Source organism: Anarrhichthys ocellatus, unplaced genomic scaffold (genome assembly GCF_004355925.1).
Source record: "Anarrhichthys ocellatus isolate YVR2014 unplaced genomic scaffold, GSC_Weel_1.0 scaffold102, whole genome shotgun sequence".
Taxonomy (NCBI): domain Eukaryota; kingdom Metazoa; phylum Chordata; class Actinopteri; order Perciformes; family Anarhichadidae; genus Anarrhichthys; species Anarrhichthys ocellatus.
The window spans coordinates 833,709-844,703 of record NW_022280132.1 but is presented as its reverse complement, the minus strand read 5'-3'; the positions used below and the strand labels follow the sequence as shown (position 1 = coordinate 844,703).

The 10,995-nt window shown below is 42.3% G+C and overlaps 1 protein-coding gene across 3 annotated transcripts in view; it reads left to right on the top strand.

Moving 5' to 3' along the window:
• The window catches only part of pde4dip (phosphodiesterase 4D interacting protein), a 95,523-nt gene that overhangs the window by 4,393 nt on the left and 80,135 nt on the right, over window positions 1-10,995 (top strand). Inside the window, exons 1-2 of one of the 3 annotated variants that reach the window (XM_031876055.1) lie at window positions 2,177-4,510; window positions 9,192-9,244. In XM_031876055.1, coding sequence (XP_031731915.1) covers window positions 4,485-4,510; window positions 9,192-9,244 — 79 coding nt within the window. In that variant the 5' untranslated portion in view covers window positions 2,177-4,484. Of the gene's footprint in view, window positions 1-2,176; window positions 4,511-6,940; window positions 9,090-9,191; window positions 9,245-10,995 lie in introns of those variants that run through there. The other 2 variants (XM_031876057.1, XM_031876056.1) reach the window with 2 other exon arrangements.

Below are 10,995 nucleotides of genomic sequence, written 5' to 3'. Positions count from 1 at the left end.
CCTTTTCTCCTCGTCTCACTCCAATCTGAGAAACGCTGGCTGGCCACCCTCCCCCCCCCCCCCCCCAAAAAAACCCTCTACGGATCTACACGATTCACGTGGATGATATCTTTTGATTTAAAAACGGCAAATTTTGCCGAAAAGTGACGTTTGCAGGTATGAATAAAGTTCTTGAGATAAAAAAAATTCTGCATTTCTCCCTGCGCCCCACCTGCAATACCGCCGCGCCCCACTAGGAGGGGTGCTTGAGACCCACTGTTGTACAGGAACAGAACCAGCTCACCAATGTTTACCAGAAATAGATAATACAGTTTTCTTATGAGTCGTGTTTTATAGAGATGTGGTCTAAAGACACGCTGCTGCTTCCACAGCTGGGTTGGTAATCATGAGACTCATCTCAGGACTTCTGGGTCTGTGGAAGTTGGAAGGCAGATTTTTACGGACGCAGTGAGCGCAAAGGCACTTTCCACAAATCACGAGTATTTTGTTTGGCGACACTCACTTGTAGTTTAACTGTTTTCCATCTCCAGATAATTGTGACGTTATTAATAAGTATCTGTGTGTGGAATTACTTTAAGTGCAGCTTTAACGGATGTAGTCTGAAAGGAGGTTTAGGTGATGGATCTTTTGTGAGTGTCACAGCTGTTGTGGTGACAGCTGCCTAAACAGAGAAGGTATAGAGAGCAAGTTAGAGAGGGAGGAACTTGCAGTAAGGGAGGTTGACATGGGAAGAGCGGAGGAAAGGTGTGATCAGGATAATTACAGACTTCCCTTCTTCTTCCTCATGTCTCATCTGTTTTCTTCTTCTCTTACCGTAACGATCCCCCCCCCTTCACCCAGTCAGGGAGCTGAGAGGACGGCCTCACCTCAAACCAAAATAACAAGCTCGCTCATCTTGGTCAACTTTGTTATGCAGTCAGCATAACAAAGTAAGCTTGACTGATTCAACACTTCAGCAAACACTCGCATACAATATAGTCAAACAATGTGACTTGGCACTGACAACTGGCTAAACAGCTAAATCGTATTCTTCTGCAACAGGTGGAAGTCATGATTGACCTCGGTGAGGAGTAATTATAGTAAAGTAAGCATTAACGTGATATTATAGTGGTAATAAAAAGCTCAAAATTTAGCAAATGTAATAAAATAGAAGTAGGGCCAATTAATCTATGAAAGGCTCAAGCAAGGAAGACGAGTCACCTTGTCTCATGCACTTTGAAAGTGTAACCTGAACCAGGCAAGAGCAAACAGCACAAACATTGTAGAAATGATGTGTCGTATGCAGATACAATCTACTATATATATCAAGGATGCATATTCTAAATTTAAAGATTTAAATTAATAATGTTCACATTAAGTCAAAAGAACCTCCTCTCACTCTGACGGCCCGCCCTCATTTGACACCTCATTTGACCCAATAGGAGCTTCTATAGCCCGGCCACAGTCTGGAACAGCCAAGGAGAGTCCGCTTTGAAAGACAATGCCCGCCTCACTTCTTTCGGTATAGCTCGAGCCAATCGCAACAGATCCTGTTCAAACTCAGGCTCCACATAGCCAATGAAATTACGAAGCCAGGGATATGCAGATTTATCAGATTGAATGCTGGGAAAGTTTTCTAACCTGAAGTGGAAACCATGAGTCAAGTCCCTGGGACAGAGTATGAAGACCAAAAGTCTGGTTCATGAGAATTTTCAAGACTCTGTGAAAGTTGATAACGGTTAAATATCATATAGTTAACCATACATTGACATAAATAAACTATAGTTTGAATTTTGAACATGTAGTTTATCGTATTATATGCATTTTGACGTGGTGACGTGAGCCTCCAAACACGCATTTTCGACGCACTCTTATTAAACCACGTGTCAAATATTAATTTTTTTTGTTGTATTGTTATCAAATTTTAACTTATACTAGGCGTCATGACTGTTAGCTGTGGAATGAGAGTTTTTTTTCAAGCCTGTAAGTCCCAGACATAGATAGCTGCTGCCATCTGTTGGCCAAAACAAATCTAGGCGGAAGTAAAATGCTTCTCTTTCACTGTGCTGAAAACGCATTAGCTCAATGCTAGTAGCACTTACAGTGATTCTGACTGATTGTGAAGAAACTTCAGAGTGTTACCGTTCAATAAAGACTAAAACCATACATGTACTCCCAATGGTTCAATAAGAGCTGTCAGTTTACTTTGGGTACGCGGTTGATAGGCGTTTTAGGCAAATTATGCAGGAGTGATAATAGGTTTAGATGAAGAGCTGACAGGGACTTTTTTTTCCTCTGAGTGTGACACATTCTTGTAAGTAAGTGACAACTCTTGATTAGAGCACTATATAGTTCAGTGTTTTGGGCTTGTGACCCTTTTTAAAATGTCTACCCGTGAGCTCTTGTCACAGAAGTCTATGACGTGACGTTCCTTTCTTAGTTACTTTTTAAACTCCTGAAGAGATAAACTAGCAAGTTTTTCATAAACGTAAAATCAAAGTTCTCCGTCCTAATTTGTGAAACATCTCATAGTCAGCTACCAGCGACCCCTTTTGGGGGATTCTATCTCTCAGGTTTTGAACCACTGTCTTAGACTGTGCGCTCCGCGGGCAGACAGTTGAAAACACAATGATAAACATCCCAAGGAGAGAAGGGTTGTTATTTTGGCTGATTGCATAATGTTTGGCTCAGAAGGAAGCCTCTCAGTCCAACCTCAGATGTTCTGTGTCCTCCCCTGCTCAGACTGACCAGCAGGGCCGCAGGCCCGCCGCCCCTCGGCACTCCTGACTGAACCGGCTGCATGCGTGGAATGTGAGGCAGGTATGTGAGGATACTTCTGCTGGTTGAGAGAGGAAAGAAAGGGAGGGATTCCTTGAATTTTAATACAAGCCAACAGTGCATGTGTCTGTTTATACAGGTTCCACAAAGCCCTGAATCTGGAATGTGCTGCAGGTGTTCAGGAACATCTAGTTTCAGTTATTTAAAGTGCCAGACCTCATGTTTTGCACCTCATTCACACATGCAGATTCTATTCAGGTCTATTCTATTGGGCAGTTATCTGGCACACAATGAACTTCATTTAAAGTCCTTATGGCTCATTACAGTCCTGTTGTGAGTTGGGAAGCCGTTGATCTCTATGATCATTTTCCTTCTATTTATTTAAAGCTCCTTTAGGTGAAAGACGCCACATTAAAGATAACTGCATGCAATTTCCATTCAACTGTGCTTTGCGTGACAGTGTTAAGTGTCTGTTAATGAGACTCAACACTTCCTGTAGATATTTCACAATAAAAGGCCTCCAGAGATTAGAAGGGCTTGTTTAGCCTGAACTGCTGGAGGCGTTTTCAATTTGAAACTCATTCTGAAACCGAATTTGCAGTAACAACAAAATGTAGCAGTAGATTTGACTGGGACCCGTGTGTGGGAGCAGGTGAGACTTCAGGTTGATCAACTCTATAGTTTCTCTGTCCAGTTAAAGTCCATAAGGGCACCATTTGATTATTTATGATAATAATCGTACCAAAAAGTTTTTTTGTGCAGCAGAACTGTGTGTACACACAGCAGGCCACACCCTCCTGTTTGGAAAAGCACTAAGGAGGAATTTCCATGGATGTTGATCCAGACTCTGGGCCCGCCACTGTCTGTCTTTGATCCTGAGCTCCCTCCACCAGCCTCAATGTGCTTCCTGTCGGTTTGAATCAAGTCAATACAGCTGCACTGTTTGTCTTCTGAACTGCATTTCTAAGAGAGTGATAATAGACTCAGTTGATGTGGTTTTATAAGAAAGGTGTGTGTCTGTGTCTGTGACCTGCATGCAGAAATGTAAGGGCAGGTTGGTGTTTGGATTCATACCCTGTTTTACCTGCTGGAAGCATGCTCCAACATGTCACACACGCACACCTGCGGGGGGAGGAGACACAAACACACACGTATACGGGTGCCCTCCTTGTGCTCCACCCTGCCTTCAAAAACTACCAGAGGCAAGTAGTCAATTGACAGCTTACTGACTGTTTGATCAGCTATGGCGGAAAGACGTTGGTGTGGTTTGTACACATGCTGAGACACACACACACACACACACACACACCTCTAGTGAAGCGTCTGTTTTGGAGCATGCTGAAACAGATCAGGCTTTCATGCTGAACCAGGCAGTGAGTGTACCTTTGCTCCCCACTGGTGTTTACCTCTCTCTGCTGCTGCTCTCTGCCACGTCAAATGTCTGCCTGGGTGCTTGGCTCGCTCCTCTGGGAGCCTCGCCTCCAAACAAGCCTGACTGTGGTCACTCTGGTCTGGGTCTGAGGAGTCACAAACAACTGGCCTGGAAGATTTCTCCAGCACCAGCTCACGGCTGTGCGTCTCCGCCTGGAGCCTGGAGCTCTGCTCGCCGGTTGGAAGATAAACTGGCAGTCGGACTGACTCACCTGACTGTTGAGGACATACTGGGAGAGCGGCAGTTGGAGCAGCTGGAAGTATTTTTTTATTTTTTTATTTCACACAGTTGACAAATGAGTGGATATCTTTATAGAGGAAGGTAAGGCTTTTGCATGATAACAGCTTTTGTGATGAGCATAGGGGTCGGTTTGGTGTGGGTGATTGTGCGGTTTGTGTTTTTCTATGTGAATAGTAAAGCCTCTCATCTGCCGTGCATGCAGATGAGAAAAAAGTGAAAAAGTCTTCTTTACCTTGCAATGAAAAGAGGACGTTTGTGCCACTGTTACATAATGAGGTCTGGACTCCCACATGTGGTGATCCTGGATGATGGGCAGCCATTGGCTGAGCCCGTTTTAGTCGCTTCAAAGCAAACGCCTGAATTATATTCGTTCACTCCTGTATTTTCAGACACAGTTGGTCAGTTATAATGTTGTCAGAACTTTTAATCAGGTTTGATATGAGAGATATGTGTTTAACTCCTTAACTTACTGTACTGATTCCCCCTGAAGGACATTTAGAGTGCATCTTATTACACACTGTCTCTCTGTATGTGTATCATCCAGCTAGAGCTCTTCATTGAAGCTATATGATGTTTACACTGAGTGAAATATTCAAAGTCTGGCCTCCTGTACCTTTCCATCAGATATTCTAGATGTCTTGTCATTTGTTTGGACATTTTTGTTATCTTTGGAAACTTTAGGATCTCCACTACAGTAAAAACTAAACTGATGTGGGTTTGAGCAAAGTTTGTCAAAACAGCATGACGTTGTAATTACTGATCCATGCGACTGGTCAGCAAGTTAAAATGATGTACAGTTGTGTGAAAACGTGTTTGCCCCCTTCCTGATTTCTTATTTTTTTTGCATGTTTGTCACACTTAAATGTTTCAGATCATCAAACAAATTTAAATATTAGACAAAGATAACACAAGTAAACACAAAATGCAGTTTTTAAATGGTTTTTATTATTATGGGGAAAAAAAATCCAAACCTACATGGCCCTGTGTGAAAAAGTGATTGCCCCCTAAACCTAATAACTGGTTGGGCCACCCTTAGCAGCAACAACTGCAATCAAGCGTTTGCGATAACTGGCAATGAGTCTTTTACAGCGCTGTAGAGGAATTTTGGCCCACTCATCTTTGCAGAATTGTTGTAATTCAGCCACATTGGAGGGTTTTCGAGCATGAACCGCCTTTTTAAGGTCATGCCACAGCATCTCAATCGGATTCAGGTCGGGACTTTGACTAGGCCACTCCAAAGTCTTCATTTTGTTTTTCTTAAGCCATTCAGAGGTGGACTTGCTGGTGTGTTTTGGATCATTGTCCTGCTGCAGAACCCAAGTGCGCTTCAGCTTGAGGTCACGAACAGATGGCCGGACATTCTCCTTCAGGATTTTTTGGTAGACAGCAGAATTCATGGTTCCATTTACCACAGCAAGTCTTCCAGGTCCTGAAGCAGCAAAACAGCCCCAGACCATCACACTACCACCACCATATTTTACTGTTGGTATGATGTTCCTTTTCTGAAATGCCGTGTTACTGTTACACCAGATGTAATGGGACATACACCTTCCAAAAAGTTCAACTTTTGTCTCGTCAGTCCACAGAGTATTTTCCCAAAAGTCTTGGGGATCATCAAGATGTTTTCTGGCAAAACTGAGACGAGCCTTTATGTTCTTTTTGCTCAGCAGTGGTTTTTGTCTTGGAACTCTGCCATGCAGGCCATTTTTGCCCAGTCTCTTTCTTATGGTGGAGTCATGAACACTGACCTTAATTGAAGCAAGTGAGGCCTGCAGTTCTTTGGATGTTGTTCTGGGGTCTTTTGTGACCTCTTGGATGAGTCGTCGCTGCGCTCTTGGGGTAATTTTGGTCGGCCGGCCACTCCTGGGAAGGTTCACCACTGTTCCATGTTTTCGCCATTTGTGGATAATGGCTCTCACTGTGGTTCGCTGGAGTCCCAAAGCTTTAGAAATGGCTTTGTAACCTTTTCCAGACTGATAGATCTCAATTACTTTGTTTCTCATTTGTTCCTGAATTTCTTTGGATTGCAGCTTTTGAGGATCTTTTGGTCTACCTCACTTTGTCAGGCAGGTCCTATTTAAGTGATTTCTTGATTGAGAACAGGTGTGGCAGTAATCAGGCCTGGGTGTGGCTAGAGAAATTGAACTCAGCTTTCCAAAGATGTGATAAACCACAGTTAATTTATGTTTTAACAGGGGGGGCAATCACTTTTTCACACAGGGCCATGTAGGTTTGGATTTTTTTCCCCCCTTAATAATAAAAACCTTCATTTAAAAACTGCATTTTGTGTTTACTTGTGTTATCTTTGTCTAATATTTCAATTTGTTTGATGATCTGAAACATTTAAGTGTGACAAACATGCAAACAAATAAGAAATCAGGAAGGGGGCAAACACTTTTTCACACAACTGTATATCCAAATATATCTAGTGTATTTCCTTTGGATGTAAAGTTGCAGCCATTTAAACATGGCTTCTTACGTTTGATGTCATTGTACAGTATTAAATAGCTAGTGCAGAAAAATAGTGACAAAATCAAATGTAAAATTTGATGAATATTACAATATATACATGTGGATATAATCGGGAGTTCAACTTCTGATTGTCTGCATTATTGATACAACTTTGTTGTAGTAAGATTGAACAATTATTCTCTAAATGTCAACACTTCTTATGCTTATAGCTAAAAAATGTCCAGAGCTCAAACTGATGTTTATGCTGTGTCCCACACTTTGGCTTCAGTTGGCCCTCAAAGTCTTTCTTTTGAGCTTTTTATACCTTAATTAAGAGTCAACGGTAGAGAGATGACGGGAAACAAGGATAGCAGCGTGAAACAAAGGATCGCCACTAGAACCTAAAGGGACACTGCAGGTCAGAGTCGCCATCTTTGTCTCTAGTGCACCAGGACGGAGCAGTCAGTGAGAGAGCGCAGTCTGATTTAACCCACTCAGTATGGTTTCCTTTTATTTAGTCTTCGCCTTTTCTTCTTCCACGATCAAAACACCACAACGTCGGTGGAAAGTTATTAGACACGCGTTCAATTTGTATTCCGAGCATAATGCTGAAACTTGTTTCATTCTATTGTTGCTGGTGTGAAAACGTTTGGCCAGTTTCCTTGTTTGTCATTCCACCATTCTTTCTGGGTGAGGAGCACAGAGGAGCACAGACAACAGACTTGTTCTTTGTGGTGCGTTCAGGTGCATCTTCTACGGCATCGTTTCTTTGTTGGCACTATTGTTTTGAAGTTGGCTTGTTGAAGCAGAGTATCGAGGCCCTAAACACTGCTTCCTTATTTTATGGCAAACAGTTGGAAGAACCTGAAGGCAGTTGATGGAATCAAGGCACTCTTGATGTTTCAGAAGCTATGACCAACAATCACTCAGTATTTTTACATGATTAATAGCTCGTCACTAATTACATTCCTAATCACCTAAATAGATATGTCACAATAATTAGAGATGACCTTTAGTGCTTTCTGAAGATAGTCGACACGAGAAAATCTATTCACACCACCAATATCATTATTTAGATGTATTACACGTATGTGCTTCATATAATTTCAATTAAGCAGTGGAACGATTAGACAGAATATATGCGTCATTCTACAGAATGACCAGTAATAAACTGGCTTTAATGAGACATTTAAGGGGAAAATCAGGATCCAAAAGTTTGCAATCTTTCTACAGAAGTTATGAAACATCAGAAACCTCGGCCTACATTGTTGTTTGTATCAGAAGTTTACCGGGAGCTGATTTGCGGAGGTCAGATGACGAGGGACCACACATAGGAGCACAAATGTTGTTCTCACTCAACACTCACCGTCGTCTACTCAGCCTCTATTGTCACACATTTACTCACAGTTCCTCCAGCTGTCATCACCAAGTGTTCCGGCCAGCATGGAGGTCTAGTAGTAATCGAGACACACACACACACACACACACACACACACACACACACCTAGGTGGTCAAGATGTTGTTAAATGAGTGAATCTGCTCACAGAAGCCTTTGATTCCTGTGTTATTCAGACAATGAGTAAGGGCTCATTACATTCTCACCCTGACGTGAAGCTCCTCAGTTGCCTGATCTTCAATTCAGTTGATAAAAGAAGCTTTTTAACCGCTGCTTTGACTTAATCTTGCTCATAGATTATTCATTAGAGGCTCAGAGGACGTGTTAATTTGGAGAAAATCCTGCCCACGTTCCTCTGATCCTAAAAAAATCCTCCTTAATCATTAAGCCACGTTAAGAACAGCGTTATTTTTTTTACTCTGTTAGGTAAAGGAAAAACACAAACCTTCACTTTAGCAGCCAATGAAGTCATTTTATTAGCTGAACAATTAATGTGACTTTATGAGTAATAAATACTCTGAAAGCCCCTGAGGGTTTCATCTGTTAATAGAGTGGTGACCAGTCGGTGGAAGGATTTCATGGTTTTCTTCCACTCTCCGTGTCTTGTTTACTGTTTCTCAGCTGCTGAGTGATGGCTGTGTGACTTCAAGCATGCGCTGACTCACTTTCCACCACCAGTGCGTGAGTGTGCCTGCTGTCTCTTGACATGTCAGTGGGAAGCACAGCTCATCCTGGACTATTTTTGACCCTATGTGCTTTTTGAGAATTCGTCACATTTTCAGTGGCGTGTGAAGCAGACAGGACACCAGCAGGTAGGGTGTACTCTTGGTAAACACAGTGCAGGGATAAGGAGCTTTGTGTGTGGCTGCTGGTGAATCGCATGCCACGGTGCTGATGGTTGTGTCTTGTTTCAGGCACTGTGGTGCAGAGAAACGGACCAGGCCGAAGAGCATCGGACCTATGATGGGTAAGTACATATCCCAAATATATTAATACTCTGATAGCTTTGCTCTTTGATGATTTTTAATTTTTTTTTAATTCTCACCTCTAATCAATGTGTTCTTGGTCTCATTCGTCGCACCTATTAGACTTTACTGTTTTATTTTTTCCAGTAGAAACACCTCATTACAGTTAACCACCCTCGGCCTGATACGAGCTCCTGTGTTGACTAATCAGCTGTTTGTAGCAGCCGGTAACAGCCACCAGCCCTTTTAATACAGTGTGTTGTGTTACTTTTGGCTACATCTGGCCACATCTGTTTGTGGGCTAAAGACAGAACCAATATATGATAAAGCAGTTTCATAGTCATTTGGAGTTTATATTACTTTCCTTAAAAAAAACAAAAAAAAAAACTGGAAAGTTTTAATTGATTTTTTTTTTAATGAATGAAACTACATTGTGTTTCTAGGAACCTTTTCTCCTCAGTTTAACTTGACTTGGGGGTAAACACACTTGTCAGTTTGTGCGACAAGTGTGTGTGTGTGTGTTTTCTTTAAATGTATATGATTGTGAGCAGATCAGACATTTCAATTGTGATATGGGTAATTTCCATCAGATACATTGCTGATATCTGATTTGTGCTGCCTTTGTTTTGAATTACAGTTGTTCATCATCTTAGGAAATATGCTCATTTGCTTTGTTTCCGTGGTGAAAAGATAGATTTTCCTTGAATACAGGCAAAACTAGCGAGATACAATGCGGGAGGTTTGCCTTAGGGATTTAAAAATAAACTTTAGACAGAGCCAGGCTAGCTGTTTCCCCCTGCTTCCAGTCTTTATGCTAAGCTAATCACATCCTGACTCCAGCTTTGTACATCAATGGAAACGTTGTTTAACTGCCTTTGCATCCTTGGAGTGTGGGTGGTTTGTGTGAACAATGTTTGTCTTCCATCCGTGTTACCGGCGCCTGGAGCTTCATAAACGGCGAGGGTCCGCCTGATGACGCAGAACGAAACGCATCATTGTGTGTCTTCTGGCGGGCTGTTACCTGCTCGTGAGTGGGGGTGGGGCTCCAGGCGCTGCTAACATGGAGGAAGGTGGTACATCGTTCATTTGCATACCCTACCCACATTGCAAAGATAAAAAAGCCTGTTGAAAAAAGTTTCCCTTTAACACACAGACATGGGATTGATATCCATCTGAACCTCTCACTCTCTGAAGGAAAGCAAAATGAGAATGTTTGCAAAAATGTTAAACTCTTGATTTAAGGTGAGACGTGCAGGTGTGGTTTTTTTGGGATAAGGGTTTGGACAAAGCGAACGCATCATGTGTTTGTGGGTCCTCACAAGTACAGTAACACAACATATTTGTGTGTTTGCATGGTTGTACCAGTGCGTCATTCATATCAGTGTTGTGTAATATGTTGTGCTCCAGGCCTTGATCCCGCATACCTTCTATACTTTTATGTTACAGAGCAGCTTTTTAATAACATTTAATTCGCTGCAATTTTAAGGAACCGTCAGCAATCTTTGCTCTGCCAAAGCCGTCTTGATTACACCTCTCGGGGTCTGGCACTCCACCACCCCAGCCCCTATTCCACTGCGAACCAATTAGCCCTGCTTTGAGAAGAATAAAACACAAACTATTGTACAAATCCCTCCTGTGTGGGGCTTTCTGGGAACGCTCCTGGCCTTTTAGAGATGATAAGTTTGGCTTTGAGATGTCTTAAGACCTGTGTGTGTGTGTGTGTGTGTGTGTGTGTGTGTGTGTGTGTGTGTGT